The sequence below is a fragment of the Numenius arquata genome, chromosome 9 (assembly GCF_964106895.1).
Source record: "Numenius arquata chromosome 9, bNumArq3.hap1.1, whole genome shotgun sequence".
Lineage (NCBI taxonomy): Eukaryota > Metazoa > Chordata > Aves > Charadriiformes > Scolopacidae > Numenius > Numenius arquata.
Genome location: NC_133584.1, coordinates 3628896 through 3645979, shown reverse-complemented (window position 1 = coordinate 3645979; position 17084 = coordinate 3628896). Strand labels below are relative to the sequence as shown.

At 37.7% G+C, this 17084-nt stretch overlaps 1 protein-coding gene across 8 annotated transcripts in view; it reads left to right on the top strand.

Moving 5' to 3' along the window:
* NLGN1 (neuroligin 1) overlaps window positions 1-15219 on the top strand; it is a 308570-nt gene extending 293351 nt beyond the window's left edge. For 4 of the 8 annotated variants that reach the window (XM_074152932.1, XM_074152931.1, XM_074152929.1 and 1 more), the window contains 3 exons: window positions 7754-7939; window positions 12621-13410; window positions 14397-15219. In XM_074152932.1, coding sequence (XP_074009033.1) covers window positions 7754-7939; window positions 12621-13410; window positions 14397-15219 — 1799 coding nt within the window. Of the gene's footprint in view, window positions 1-7753; window positions 7967-12620; window positions 13411-14396 lie in introns of all 8 variants that reach the window. The other 4 variants (XM_074152930.1, XM_074152926.1, XM_074152927.1 and 1 more) reach the window with 1 other exon arrangement.
* Window positions 15220-17084: the final 1865 nt, after the last annotated feature.

The following is a 17084-nucleotide window of genomic DNA, read 5'->3' as shown; positions in this document are numbered from 1 at the left end:
CAAACAGTGACCTGCTTCATAGAATCACGGAATCATAGAATTGTCTCGGTTGGAAGGGACCTTTCAGATCAACAAGTCCAACCATCAACCCAACACTGACAAAAACTGCCACTAAACCATGTCTCTCAGCGCCACATCTAGCCGTCTTTTAAATACCTCCAGGGATGATGATTCCACCATTTCCCTGGGCAGCCTGTTCCAGTGTTTGATAACCCTTTCGGTGAAGTAGTTTTTCCCAATATCCAGTCATTGTGTGGGCCTGCCCTGTACCACGACCCAACGTGCAAGTGTGGGATTATGGCAGGGACCTATGCATGAATGTCTCACACATAGAAAATCGCCAGAATTTGAGAGAATGCGCAAAACTGTCCTGACATGACAGTGAGGGCAGAATGGAAAATAACCATTGACCCAATAAAGAAAAAGGCAGCTAAGGTTTTGAAAACACCCTCTGAATTTTATCATCTCTTCACTGAAACTTTAAAGGCAGAGAGAGTCACCTTCTTCTCAAAGCCTTCAGAGAATGCAAGAAATTATAATCTCAGACTGTTCCAACATTACAACGGACTTGCCAAGAATATCCCAGTAATCTAAAAATCTAAGCATCTTCCTTCCTTCTGTAATGGCTGAGGATAACTTCCCGGGATAGGAAAAAATCTGGCTTCATCGAGACTTTTTTTTTTTTGACATTTAAAGGGCTTAATGTAGCCTGTGAGAGAGAAACTGTGTTTTGGAGAAAGGGCGAGGATTAGCCAGTTTTGGGCTGTATTGCCCGCAGCGAAGTGATGCCAATACATCCGTGACAATGGAGTCAAGTGCTCCGGCGTGAGACACTTCCCTCTTTCGCAATCTGCCTCTACACCAGAAATTCGCTGTTAACGTATCGGCGGTGGCAAGTGACAGATGCCAGACTGAAACAGCTGTAAAGGACTTCTGTGACTTGCAGTGTGCGGTTCGTTTAGCCTCTCACGGGAGAAGAAATTAAGTAAAACGCAAGGAAGTGAAAACTTCTGTTGTTTCAAACAGTCACAAGGAAAGCCCAGCCTTTTAGTAGGCTCTGGCCACTTCACTTACATTAATTCGAAGGATTTGGTACTCTGGGAGGAATGTTAAAAATTCCAGCAGTAAAACAGCAGTGCTGAAAAAGCACACCTAAATTTATACATCATCACACACTTTTCTCCATTTAAACTTTCAGAATAACAAGCACATAGTTACAGGTCCTTATATTTACTGATTCAATTCTGTAAATTGTTTACTTTGGTGAAATGAATGGGAATTTCCAAGGGGTAACTGCTGGGGCAACAGCACCGGCCGGGGAAGTTGGGAATCTTGGTATTTTTAAGCAATTCTACCTCACAGAGGCAGCACTTTGGTTTGGTAAGTTAATGAATTACTGCATCTGTTTTGCATCACTCGCAGTTCAGTTAATTGTTCATACACTTAACCTTGAGGTTCTGTTCTTACAGTAAGACAGCTTAATTAAGGCAGTTAAAATAGTTGAGCTGTTTCCTAGTTTTTTACCAAGTGACTGAGGTTACGTGAATAGTGGGAACAACTACTCACAAAAAAATTTCCAGTTTCTGAGCTGCTCTTTTTTAAGTCAGCCATATAGTTCAGCCGGATTGAATGGATGGATTTTCATTCTATAACAGAGTCTTAGTTAATAAATAAATAAATAAATAAATAAAACAGCTCTAAAACATTTGTAATTAAAGTGGCCTCATGTCAGAACTCTTCCTGCTTCCCCCCATCACTTGGATCAGTGTTATATGACACATTCAGCTCTCTTGGTAGTGCACAACTTGATCACTGCAGAAATGCAAGCCTTAACGCATCCCAAAGCAGAGTTATGGCCCGAAAAAATCAGTGCAGGCTGTTTGTATGGAAAATACTTGTCCTTAATTTGTAAAGTTTATGTTGTGACATCAGCAAATATTAAGTTTTCAAACAATTTATGTGGCCAGCCACATAACTTCACTACATGAAAAGTGAATAGTTTGCAAATACATGCAAATAATGTATAGAATCATAAAATGGTTTTGCTTGGAAGGGATGTTTAAAGGTCGTCTAGTCCAACCCCCTGCAACGACCACGGGCATCTTCAACTAGATCAGGTTGCTCAGAGCCCCGTCCAACCTGACAATGTACATCTGTTAAGAAATACTTTGCAAAGATTCTGACATATTAATTTTTCTGTACGTAAAATTAAAACAAAATCTGTATTTTAATGCAGTCTCATGTATCTTAAACAGCCAGGAAAGAGTGGATGATGTAGTACGATACTTTGCACATCTCATGGAGTTAAGGAAAAATCTTGCACTTCTGAAATCATTACTCTTATTACTAATATGTATGTGGCAGAAAGCTACAGAAACAGACGAGTACTTTGCTAACGTCGCAATTACTTTTTTGTATATTAAATGAATTTGATACAAAACAACTGATTGAGCAGCATTTTCAGAAGTCTCCCTTCTCTGATTCTGGAGCAGACGTATATTGCAGATGTCTACAAAGGAACATTTGTCTTGCACTGAATAGTTTCTGTTCTCCTACATCTTCCTTATGGGAGTTCCTAGTCCTTTTAGTCACCTTACCCCTTATCCATTACTAAAATACGCTATTAATATTAGGATGTGCTGGTCAGCAAAGCGAGGAGCAGTATCCTCTGCTTCATGAATATCACATACATATTAACGTTCACAGCGCTGCTGCCCACGTAATTCATTCCGATTAGCTAGCTGGTGCGGATTCGAGAGAGATGTCGAAGATGAAAACAAATGTGCTCTTTAAGTTTAACCATCTTGCTTAAAATTTGCTTATCTTGCTCACATTTCTAACTGAGTAGGTATAGTTTAAAGGGCGACTGAAATTTTCTGTGGATGGCAATTGCTATTCAATATTAATAGGGGGTGTCAAGCTAAAGTCCTAACCAAGGAACTTGCAATCCAGAGGGAATTTAATTCTTCCCTCAAAAATATGTCCTGTGTTCTTCCACTATGCATTGAATGTATTCATACCTGTACAATTTAACACTCGCTTTTAACAAAATAAAAGATGACATTTGACTGCATAGGGGATTGTAGCTGGAAACATAGCTAAATTATTCTAACACACGCCTAAACAGGTGGAGTAATGTTAAAGTCTTAAGTGTTTCTGCTTCCAGTAACGGAGTTCTTTGAAAAAACCCTTTAAGCACATCAGACCAGTTTTCATAAGCTCTTCTGGTTTTGGTTTGTTTTGTTTTTTTAGAGTAGCATTTGCTGCTGTGTATTTTCTCACAGGCAGATATTTCTTTTGTCCAGCAAGACATCCTTCCCCCTGCATTAATCCAGTCACGAAGGTCGCTGGGTTATGAAACACTTCTCTGGACAGAACTCAGCAGAGGGAAGGTTTGGTTCTCTCTTACGTACCCATCAGCCTGTGCCTGGTCTTTTACTGCATCAGCGGGTTGTAGCAGTTCCTTACATTAGGAAAAATTCTGGTTTGGCCTTTCCTTCTGCATTAATTTGAATATTCAAATTAGGCCAGAGCTTAAAATAATTTGATCTACTAAGGTTTTTTGACAAAATATTTTAACTTTCCCAACTCTATTATTTTATTTACTCTTCAAAAATTCTGGAATTATATTAGAAAAAGATTTATCTGAATGGCAAACAGAAATTGTTACCCAGGCAGATAAGCTTATAAAGCATTAAAATTTATCTTAACACAAAATACAGGGCCTGGTTGTGGCATACTCTGCCTATTTGTATAATGGACATGTAACAGAGATATGGTCCAAATGAGCTTAATAAATCTCTTTCTTAAACTCACAAAAGACCACATCCTCACTTCCATAATTCTATTAGAGTCTGCTCCTTTGGAGGAGATAAAAGAGGAGATAACCTCCCCATTCAGAATATAAAATAGCAATTGTTCAGCTGACGATTGGAATATTTCCAGTAGAAGGACTTAATTATGGAACAAAATTAGCTCAACCTGACCTTTTTAGAGAATAATGCAAAAATAAGTTTTTTTGCAAATGTCTTCCTGGAATAACTAAAATAAGGAATAATTTACTTCACTTTTTTTTACAAGAGCAAAAGGTGGTAGCACATGATAGCAGCCTTCTTGGTGAGATGACAGTCCAGGGATAATAAGACAGCATGTGCAGAAAGGGATAATATATTTTAATAGAGTAGCTGATACAGTTTAAAAACAGACACACAAGCCCTTTTCAGCAAGAGCAGGTTCCCCTCTGTGACTCAAAATTGCTAGCTTAATATCTAAATAGTGTAATGACCGTGTCATAGAAATGCATAGAAATTTATGGTATCTATATTAATTACATACTGAAAGCTCCTTTTGGGATAAAGACAAAACAGATTGTTGCAATCTCTATTTTATCTTAAGTGCTAAATAGGAATAAGTACTTGCACCCACGGACCTACAGGCTGGGTATGATGCTGTGTGTTAAAGCATTTCTCTCCGGGTGTTTAGTTGGATGAGTTTATCTCTATCGAGGCACTCCTCACTAGAAAAAAAAAAAAAAAAAAAAAAACAAACACAAACTAGAAAGAAAAACCTCATCTGTTTTATTAGTCCTATCTCCAATTTCATGACATTCTGAATGCTTCTAAGCCATGCTGATACTACTGCATACAAGAAAAAAGGCATGAACAGGTGGCGATATTAACAGGCTTCTTATGGTTCTGAAAAATGAGATAGAAATGTTTCATGTCATGAAAGTCAACATCAATAATCATCCATCTTGTGCAGATATGGAAGTCAGCCAATGTGGTTCTTGCTGAGGAGGCGTGAGATATTTCTTTTGCATCAGAGCTGTTGCTCTGGACACAAGTCATAATTTGTCTAATATAGATGAATGAGGAGAATGTTGCTAATACTTCCTTCTCTCTTCTTTTTTTTTTTTTTTTTCTTTTTTTTTTTTTTTTTTTTTTTAAATAAACTGAAAGCTCCCCCTTCTGGCACATTTCCTGAACTGAATACACGGTTTCCTGATGTCTACTTTTAGCAACAGGAGACATTTCCTCTTTTTCTCTCTTTTTAAGGTCCTTTTCTCAAAGATTCTTTAAAAGTAGTATATTTATAGTTTCCCAAGGATTTCCCATTTCCCCATTAAGCTTCAGAGCTTGATGTGAACTCATTTAACAGTGGGAGGTTGCCCTAAGGCTTTTCCTATAATTTTGATCTGTTGCTTTTCCAGGCAAAGACTTACGTGCTTCCCGCTTTGCTGAATATTATACAGGGTATAGAAAACAACTTTTTCAGAAAGTTTGAGTGTTAGCATTTGTTTTCCTTCAGGGTGATCGCTGTATTTCAGCTACAAACCTACCATCTATTTCCCCAATAAATGCCTTGGAATCACTTTGAGAAATCTAGGGGATCTTTTTGAACCAACGCTGCAGCTCTGCTGAGAGCAGATCCTGTCCAGGCCCAGGGAATCTGCAAACCGGGGAAAGGGAAAAAAGCAAAGAGGAACTTGTTTAGGGCCCAATTTTGGTAACTGCTCTAACTGCTCTCATCTCATTGCTGCCTGTCTTTCAAGGACTGCCAGTGTCAATTGTTCCTCTAATCCCTTAAATCAGTGCAGTCACTGATGTGCTTCATACGATGAACTGATTTGTCACTGATTTTCCACGCTCGTATACTTATGCAAAGAGAGGAGAAGACTTTCCCAGCATGTGCAGCCACAGGATCCTGTCGTTCCCATAAATTCCTACATTTTGATTTTGTTACAGTCACTGGTACCATCCCTCAACTCCAAGCAGGCTGACAAAGGCAGGGAGACTTCTTAGGAAGCTTTCATTAGGTTTGCCATCGTAGATTCAGAGACATCATCTCTGTGTCCTTAAAAAATCTTAATGGGGGACAACATTTTACTGGAGCATGAAGAGAGGAGTGAATGCTTCTGTGCAGGAAGGATTATACTGGGGCCATCCTTTCACGTAGGCATGACCACCAGCCCCTCTGGCTACACAGAAGAAAAGGAAAGACAGTAAAGCAGAGTAAAATGGTATTATATTCACTTCAACTCAGTACTGAGCTGTAATAGTGAGATGAGAATGAATTAATTATATTTATGACTTCCTTTCTGGGCTTTCCCTGAATATCTAGGTGGTATTTTCTTCGATGGTAGTGATGCTACTTTGCTTTTTCAAGCACTTAAGTAGTAAACGTGGCAGGTTTTAGTTGTAGAATAGTGGTTATTTTAAAGTCTAGTATCAGACTACCAATTTACTACGGCTGCAGTGAATGAAGTGTGCCCATTAGACTTGGTACATTAGGTCTGGAAGTGGGAGAATTGCTGGCCTGGCACCTCGTGCCACTTCGCTCTTCCCTCTCCATGGCAACAAAAATCAGGATTGACCTACACAAACAAAGCTGCTCGCCCCAAACGGGGCAGAGCTCAGCCACGGAGGCAGCCAGGCCAATTAGCTTTCAGTGCTGTTTACAGCCAAGAAGGTCTGTTATTATGAATGTCTATACATACGATGGAATGCCACAGGTATTTGGTATTCTTTGAATATCATTGACTGCCATTTGAAGTCAAATCAGGATAATAATAAAGCAACAAATGACGTGTTCTTTATATACATGAATATAGGTACATGCATGCACCTATCTGTATTCTTGTTAAATCCTTACTTTCTATATGTACACATGCTCGTGTCTTTCTTCTTAGAAATGTCTCAAAAGCTGCTTTTATTGTCATAATGAAACAGTAGGACTCCTTTGAGAGCCATTTGTCTGAAAAACTACTGTAAACTTCTTTTGAGTAGGCTGTCTGCACTCAAGAGAGTTAAATCAGTGGAACTTTGACGAGACTAGAAGACCCACTAATATCTAATTAATGTGGAAATAATTGTTGTAATGGTTGCATTTTTCTACAAAGCATGTACTGAAAAACAGTTACACTGTCGATTTCGCGAGAATTAAATCGGTTTGATATGCAAATGGCCATGCTGGGCTACTTCATAACGCTGGTATTATTTAAACATTTGTTTATTAAGCTGAGAAAATTGGAAATGTCAACAAATGGGATCCAAAAGCAAAGGCAACGTCTTTTATCAACAGAGACTTTCTTCAAAGTTTTTATTGTCCACCTTTCCGAGTCAGTAGGCTCTAATGACAAGAGAAACAGCAATACCAAATACGAGGGTAGTGCTGGGAGCAAAGAGTAAAGCAGAGTTCCGGCACCTGACCAGTTTTCTGCCAGTATGAATAAAAGGGAGCAATTCTTGTGTTCTCCGGGTACCCCTGAGCTCTTATCTTTTTGATGTTAAGGGGTCGTGGAAACAGCTTAAATTGTCTTTATCCATTGAATGTGGATTCAATTAACCCAGGTTAATGACTACGGGCTGGAGCTCAGGGAGTTGAGAGCTGCTCACATCGTTCAACCTGGCTTGTCCTGGGACACAAGCTGCGTTTCTGGGGGGAGAAAAAAGGGAAAGAAGGTGTGTTGCTGGGAGGTAACACACTGTCACCTGTTAAGACTTAGACGACTATTTTGCCTGGGATGTATCTTCATCTTCCCTACATTACTCTATCCAGGGCAAAAAGAGTGAATACCATATAATTTGTTTCAGGAAGAGTGCAAAATTGCAAATTGTTGTCCGGCGGACATGGAAAATTATGTAGTTGCATCATATTTAATGGCATGTACTTTTGAAATCTTACTTAGAAGATTGCAACAGGACTACTCAGAAGAGCGCTTGCTAACCCTTTCTTTTTTCATTTACGTTCACAGGATTTTTGAGCACTGGGGACCAAGCAGCAAAAGGAAACTATGGCCTCCTTGATCTAATTCAAGCTTTGCGATGGACTAGTGAAAATATTGGGTTCTTTGGTGGTGACCCGTTAAGAATAACTGTTTTTGGATCTGGTGCAGGCGGTTCATGCGTCAATCTGTTGACTTTATCCCATTATTCTGAAGGTAACCGTTGGAGCAATTCAACCAAAGGTATTATGCAGGTTGCAAATTTTGACAATTTTGGTGTCTGCATGCCACCGCCATTAGTACTATGTGATGCTCTGTATATTCTCTTTGTTCCTACGAACTGTTGAGTTCAGCTCAGTATTAAGCAAAGTTTTTAAAGGCTGTACAAGCCACCTTCTCCCTCAGCTCTTCTGTGCATGTTTAAATTTTGGGTCACTTTCTTCTTTTTCCTATGGAGCTTTGTAGAAACACTTTACAGCAGACTTCTGAACAGCGTTTTCTTGGTGCATCATTTTTTGTCTCTTTTCTTTCCTACCTAAGGGTGTCCTTTTTGGAAAAGCAGCCAGTCGTGCTCACAGTAGATAAGGTTGTCTATATTCAGACAGTCATGAAAGGCGTGTTGAGTTTCTTGTGAGGAGTAGAATTGAAAGAAAACTAAAATGACACAGTTTCTCTTTTCAGGCTAACATGAAATGCTTAAAACTATTATTTTGTGTGAAGGAAACAAATACCTAGTTCAGAAATCTTTTGTCTGAAACTGCATGAACTTCACTTGCTGTCATCTAATAAAAGGATGGTTGAATGTTTTGCATGCATGATCCAAAATTGTCAAAGCATCCAAGTTGCAAATGGATTTTCTTCTATATGTTTTTTCCTATTCCATAACTAACACCTTTTCTCTCAGGTTGAGGCAGACAGCAGGAAATTAAAAACATGCTGTTTGAGGCACCCAATTTTTTTTTCCTATGATTTTTGCACCACAGTTCCACACAGTTTCCCTCATTTGCATGGCTTTTGCTTATCGATCACATTACTTTTGTCTCACTGTTTTCACACATTTTTATCTGCATTGTTTAGTTTTACCAGGGACATCACACTTTGCCCTGTGCATACAATCCTCCACTGATTTATATTGCTGTATCTCCATGGGGGACTAATTGACCAGTGAGAAAAAAATAATTCCACTGATATTAAAAGAGCTGTATTTACCCAAAGTCATGATGCAGAGCCCACTGAGGTCAATAGAAGTGACAGATTCTTTAGATCAGGCCTTTATGCTATTTTAAAAGAAAGAGAAATATAGCTTTTACAAGAAAAGTCTAGTGGAAAATGGGCTGTGGTTTGAATTTTAGTCTATTTCCACAATTTGATTTTTAATGTAATTTTTTTTTTTTTTTTTTTTTACTATAACTACCTGCAGTTAAATAGGACATATTTAGAACCTGGCCTATAGGAACAATATGTAAGCATTACCTCATTACCCTGTGATCTGAGGGTCACACCGCACCACCTTTTTTTCATCAGAACCCACAGAAACAACTTTTGTCATACAGGATTTAGCTTAAGGTTGACTGAAGAGACCTGGTTTACCCTCCCCTAACTTTTACTTGATCTTAATCTTGATCTTCTTGATGTAACATGACATTAATGCAAAATGCCACATTTACAATATCTGTAGAGTCATGTGCTGCCTCTTATCAGCAAATTTTACCCTGTCATATTGTAACACATGGCTGGAATTCTACCCGGAGCGGAATTTGTTTGGGGAAACCGATGCAGTACTTTGCCGGTGTAGCAGACCAAAGGGGACTGGAGAAGGCTTATGGGTGTATACTTAAAACCCAATTGTAAAAGTAAATTTTTGAGGATTTCTTTTATAAGAAAGAAAAACATGCTTTATTGAAATTTTGATTAAACAGAGCAATGTGCCACACCCCCACGTACAGTATGTTTCATTTGGGGATGGTTAGACCTGCTATTAAAAAAAGTATTAAAATAAAAATTGGTTCGCTTCAAATAAGAAAAGTTATTTCAAGTTTTCAAACATTTTCAAATGTCTTAACATTTTTAAAAAACCCTTTTGTTTCACGTTGTTAACCAGTCCCTTTCACGAGCTGTACATTCGGATGCTCTCTTTGCTTCCTTCATTTCCCTTTGAAAGGATCCCTTGGTAGCTGAGAGGAAGCGTTCAGCCTTTTTCGAGATGGTGCTGTTCATCGCTGCCCATCTGCAAGTGGGCAGAGCAGCACCCATCGTTAGAAAGCGCTCTGAAAATGTAGATGAATATATGCAAATTATTATTATTATTTACTTGGGTGAGACTTTTGAATAGGAGTCACAAAGCGATATGGTCCATTGAACCATTTAAATCTTCTTTCCATCAGTCTGAAGTCTATAAACTATTATATTATCCACATTATCAGATAAAAATGTAGTTCTCCATCCTGTGTGGTACCAATTTCTGCTGGGAATTACGTGACAGAATGAAAAAAAATTTTCATATTGTTGTTCATTTTTCACCAAACAGTTTGAGAGGAGTAATATTTCCTTAAGCGTTCTTCAGCAGAAGGAGGGATGTTTAGTTCCATTTCCTAAGATAACTTTATGGCCAGAGGACTTGACCACTTTTACTTAATCCAACATTTAATGTTTATGTAGCGCTTAGCAAGCCATAGTGTTTATATCAGCATTTTCTTAATAGGTAGCTTACACTTTCTGTCCTTGTTCAGAGAAATTTAATAAAGCAATAAAAATAGATTTACACAATATGCAAAAAAGAAACATTATGAAGTATCATGAAATACATCTTTGTGAAAATTCAGTTTTGTCATTTTGTTACATTTATTACAATGCCTGGATCCTCTGCGGTAATTCCACTGACTTCGAGCTGATTTATACTAGCTCAATATCTGACCTTGTAAACATGCAAATATATTTTACCTGCTTTATAGCTCAAGTTCTTTCTTATTTTTTACTCATATCTTGCAAGGAAATAATATCTTGGATATGACTTTTCATAAATTTGAGGAGAGGCTTCAGTTTACATCTTTTAGTCCCTGTATCTCTCTGATTTTAAGATGTTTGGATTTGGACCTAATACAGTCTAGAATGATTTTAAAATTCCTCAGAAGCTTGTAAAATGTTTCCTGGCAGCAACTGATTCCAACCAACTTCTGAGTGTGCAGAGTCTGGTACTGCAACAAGGCTGTAAGGGCATCTCTCTGCCTTGATTTAGAAGCTATGGGAGTTTTTTATCAATAGAAATATGTTACTTATCACAGTAAAAGCCATCTTTTCAATTATAGGAATAAAATTTTGAGGTAAGCTGAGCAACTGAACTCCAGTTCCTTTAGTGGGAGTATCCAGCTATTCATCAAGCATTGGACCAAAGATACGATCTTAGCAGAACTGAATGAGGCCAGATATCACTTCCCATCCCTAAGAAGCTCTACCAAAGTCAGTGGAATTATTCCAGGTGCTTCTCAGCATAAATAAAACCAAATTTTGACCCAATATATCTTAAATCAGCAGAAGTTACGTGTGCTATAGACCATTTTGTATTACCTACAGTGTGCTATAGGAGGTAGGATCCAGTATGAAGTATTTTCCAGTAATTAGTGCAAAAGACGTGCTGCTGAAATGAACTGGATGTACTTGCATGAAAATGCAAAAACCAGAAAGACCACAGTTACCTAAGTATAATCTAATTTTCTGATATTAGTGATGAGCATTATAGGAGAGTGATTTTTCTCCATTTTTTCACGCAAGGTTCAGACTCAAAATCTCTTTCAGAGCCAGAACTACCCTCCCTAAAGGGACTGGGAAAAGGCAAAGGCCCGGCACAAAGGGAGCACAAGTAGTATGGGAACAAGGGGGGAGTTTTAATTGCATTAAAGTCTGTAGCAAATACATTTGATTGATTCACTGATTACAAGGGGGTGAGGCTTTCATCCATTATATGCTCAAAAATGCTTACAGAAGAGAGAGGAAAACATCAACTTAAACACACTCTGTTATTTCTATGGGTGGAATCTACTTTCTATGGTAGAATTCCAGAGTGCTAGTTAAATCAGCATAAATTCAAATTAATTGCACAGAAGTCTTCAGGATTTGCTACAGGTTGATACGCAGAGCCAGATCATACTCTCCCTCTCTCTCCCCCCTAAATGAATACCTGAACATATGTCTAAATCTACAGAGCTAAATAGTGTAAAATATATCATTTTCTTGTTTATGTAAGTGTGAACAGTATAAACCTTCATTAAAAATAGTCTTTACAAGAAAAGATCTTGACTCTTAGACACTTTCAAATTTAGTAGCTGCCTGGTACCTACTCATCTGTTACTCCAGAATATAAACTTTTCCTGCGATATACAATTCAAAAGCACTGCACCTCTCAAACCAAGTCTAATCCCAAATAAAGCACAAAAAAGCAGTATATTAGGTTTATTTAACACATAGTTGTATGGACACATGCTGATGATGGCTTGAACAATATCCAGAAATTTAAACCATTTCAGAGACCTCTTGGATTTTCCTCCAACCTATAAATTGCTTTAACTTTAGGAATTTCTTCTGAGCTAATAGTGTTGTCCTACATAAGGTAATGCTACTTCTTTTTCTTTCTGAGTTTTATTGGAAAATGTGTTCCTCAGCTGGACTACACTGAGGTAGAACCATTTGCTTCAATTTTTGCACATAATGGATTTATTTTGTATACATTATCTGTAGGTACAATGACAGACAGATCTCACCATCTTGTGTATTTAAGTACTCCTAAGATTCAAATATCTCTTCTGTTAAAGTTTTCTGTTGTTTCAAAGAACTCCTTTGAATCTTTCAAGTATGTAGCTGTTTCAAGGTCACTTCAGTAGTTTTTAAATATTTCTCCCCACAGGACTTTTTCAAAGAGCAATAGCTCAAAGCGGAACAGCTCTCTCCAGCTGGGCAGTTAGTTTTCAGCCCGCAAAATACGCCAGGATGTTGGCTACAAAAGTTGGTTGCAACATGTCAGACACTGTAGAATTGGTAGAATGTCTACAGAAGAAGCCTTATAGAGAACTTGTCGACCAGGACATTCAACCAGCAAGATACCATATAGCCTTTGGACCAGTAATTGATGGCGACGTGATACCGGACGATCCTCAGATATTGATGGAACAAGGAGAATTCCTCAATTACGACATCATGTTGGGAGTCAACCAAGGGGAAGGGTTAAAATTTGTGGAAAACATTGTGGATAGCGAAGACGGTATATCAGCTAGCGATTTTGACTTTGCAGTTTCTAATTTTGTCGATAACTTATACGGATACCCTGAAGGCAAAGATATATTGAGGGAAACCATTAAATTTATGTACACGGACTGGGCAGATCGGCACAATCCTGAGACCAGAAGGAAAACACTGCTGGCTTTGTTTACGGATCACCAGTGGGTTGCACCAGCAGTAGCTACAGCAGATCTTCACTCAAATTTTGGATCGCCTACGTATTTCTATGCCTTCTACCATCATTGCCAGACAGATCAGGTACCTGCGTGGGCAGATGCAGCCCATGGAGATGAGGTTCCTTACGTACTAGGAATCCCCATGATTGGTCCTACTGAATTATTTCCTTGTAATTTCTCCAAAAATGATGTCATGCTAAGTGCAGTGGTGATGACGTACTGGACAAATTTTGCAAAAACTGGGTGAGTACCAGACAATGAATAGCGGTGTTTTTTCTCGGTTATCTCCCTTGGAAATGCCTCTGTACTTGTAGGATGAATAGGAGATTAAGAATTGCATTGCATTGGATGTTTGTGTTTCCTGTAATGTCCCTCAGCTCACTTACACATTCCAGCAGAAAAAGGGACAAAAAATCTTTGTGAAAATTCTGAGTTAAGAAATTTAAAAAATACTTTGTACACAAAGATAATTAAGGGATTTCCAGAAAAGGGCAAAACTAAGCATTCAATATCTGTGTATAGCTAAAAATGGTAACATTAGTAGTGGACTTTACCCCAGCACTTATAATATTTTCACCTCGTGAGACAGGAAATGACATAAATATTGCATAAAATATAGTACAGGTTATTTTAATAACATATTTTGTTTTAAATTGTCACCTCTGACCATAAAATGTATGACTTCAAACTTGCAAACTTTGTCATTTTCATTAATTCTATTTTCCCTGGTAGTTCAAAACACTTTTCTACCTTTGGCCATTGGACTCTAAGTCACTATGTGTTATCCTGAGATAGTTATGCCCTGCCAAGGTCTTTCACTTCTGGATGGCCAGAGATGCTGTAGTTGAACTGAAGCATGGAGCTTTATCAGCTTTATGTTGCTAAAAAAGAAAAGCAAAGCTTAATGTCCTCTCACACTGGTCTCTCAGAGACGTTTGTCCACGTGTCCGCAGTGCTGGCAGTCCCTCCTCAACAGCAAAAGATTCCAGCGTGAGAGATACCAGCATTTTGGGGAACTAGGGAAGTTGCAGAAGCCTATGTAAAAGAAGGGTTCGTTTGCATAACGCTGTTTCTAATCAAGATTATTAAGGTCTCTAATTTCAGGAAATAGCATTCTGCTCTGTCCAAAGGCAGACTGAAAGATTAAGTATAAAATGTTAATTATGTTAATTTTATAATTCCTTTTGAAATACTTTGTTACATTGGAGATCTTTTTTTTTTTTTTCAAGTGACCCAAATCAACCAGTGCCGCAAGACACAAAATTCATCCATACAAAACCAAATCGTTTTGAAGAAGTAGCATGGACCAGATATTCTCAGAAAGACCAACTGTATCTTCACATTGGATTAAAACCACGAGTTAAAGAACATTATAGGGCCAATAAAGTGAACCTTTGGTTGGAACTGGTACCTCATCTGCACAATCTTAACGACATTTCACAGTATACCTCTACCACAACTAAAGTGCCATCAACTGATAATACTTTCAGACCAACAAGGAAAAATTCTGTTTCTGTTACTTCAGCCTTTCCTACAGCCAAACAAGATGATCCCAAACAACAGCCAAGCCCATTTTCAGTGGATCAAAGAGACTATTCAACAGAATTGAGTGTTACTATTGCAGTTGGTGCATCTTTGCTGTTCCTGAACATTTTGGCCTTTGCAGCATTGTACTACAAAAAGGACAAGCGGAGACATGATGTTCATAGGAGATGTAGCCCACAACGTACTACTACCAATGATCTTACCCATGCACAAGAAGAGGAGATAATGTCCCTCCAAATGAAGCACACTGACTTGGATCATGAATGTGAGTCCATCCATCCACATGAGGTGGTTCTTAGGACCGCCTGCCCCCCAGACTACACGCTAGCTATGAGAAGGTCTCCTGACGATATTCCCTTAATGACACCCAACACCATCACAATGATCCCCAACACTATACCAGGGATTCAACCCCTACACACATTCAATACATTTACCGGAGGACAGAACAATACTCTGCCCCATCCTCATCCCCACCCCCATTCACACTCAACAACCAGGGTATAGCCAGACAAGACGAAACAAACTTTATTTTTTGATGGATTACAGTAGGTGATATTACTGAAGATTACTTGGCTTTCAACCTACAAGACTCTTACTATTTAAATATGGAGGAATATTATGTGAATATACATATCAAGAACTTTTGGGGTTTTGAAAAAAATGAATTGTACATATATCAAATGAACTTAAGAAACAAACAAACAGAAACAAACAAAAGAAAAAAAAAAACACACAAAAAAAATCCAACTGTTTGCAGTTGCTTGAAGCAGTTGTCCTGAATGATACTTTTTCATTCACATTCAAGTATTAATTTTTTGAAGATTTAAGTTACATAATGGAATTAGGCATGTGCAACACAAACAGGAAAGAACTATGACTGAAAATTTTAAAAACCTATAAATATGCACAAGGGACACACTAATGGAATGTCAGATAATTTTCACCAATTTTTATTTGGACCTGTTTTCTTGTGTAGACCATATTTACATATTTGAGTAAGTACACAAAGCACCAATGCTGTTAAGGCCTTAGAAAGGGGCTCATGCTGAAATCTGCCGGTCCAAGAAGTTTTACAGCCTGGCAGGTACAACATTATCACATAAGTGCTGTCAGTATAAAAGTTGTGGGAATAAAGGAAACTGGATATTTTTAGCACGATGTGCATGATAATTTATATGCTTGGTGGCTGTGCTGCTGATTAAGCCGTAATTAAAATTCTTCTCATCCCATTGGAGTCTTTAATAGAAGCTTTCTCCATCAATTGGCACAACCTAAAGAAGTTTTTCAAAGGGGCAAAAGTAATTACAGTAAAATATTTCACGGTAGCTTCAGAAATAGAAGGAATTGCACCAGTTCTTCAAGGTATTTATGGCATTCTAGGTATACAGTGGTGAACCCTCGCTGATACGAATCCCAAGCAAAAAATCTGTGTTATTAATGTTCTTTTTCCTTTCCACCTAAATAATTTCTAACTTTAATATAACTATAACTTTATGGTATCTCCTTTGATGAAGGATTTATAATTTGCTGTGATTTAGTTACAATCTATTTAGTTCAAATTGGTAAGGTGTGTCCAAAAATGTAATTGCAATGATATTTTGCAATATAAAAAATGCCCCACTATTACTGCTCTGAATACACCTTTCAGTTTATTGTTTAAACTCATGCTGCATGTTACAAAGTTGACTTATAATACTTTAATATAAAGTTAACTCCCTTTTTTGCTATACATTAGCTTTGCTGTTCAAACGAATTCTCTAGACCAGATGGCAATAGTGTAGAACAAGAAGGTATGCGAGAACGGGGAGAGAGCCAACAACTGGAAATTTTAAAATCTCAATACTACATATGTTTGTGTGATTTGAAATGAATGTTCTAAAATCACAAGAAATTTTTCATTCCCCTGTTGCTTTCCAGGAATTCTATACCATGGTCCTTTCAAAATGTTTGTATATGTAATCAGATGTACATTTATATAAAAGAAATAATTGAGATGGACTTAAGAGCACATCCCTGATAAATACTTTCTCTCTTACCTGTACTATATTTCTATTAGACTAAAGTTATGTGATTTTTTTTTACATTTTTTCAAATTACTAGCAATTTTGATAGTTTGTAAGATAATGCGAAGAACTTTCTCTGACAAACTAACTGCAGTAACAGAAACATTTCTTTTCAGTTACTCTTTTTCAAGAATGAAAGCTTATTACACACAAAAATTGTATACTACTTGATGGAAAATTACTTTGTACTTCTTGGCCATATTACTGGTCACTGAGTGAAATAAAGATAATCTGGATAACGAATATTATTCCAATGCTAAGAGACCTGATCTTTGCTCATTAAAGAGCTAAAATGTTTATTGCTGT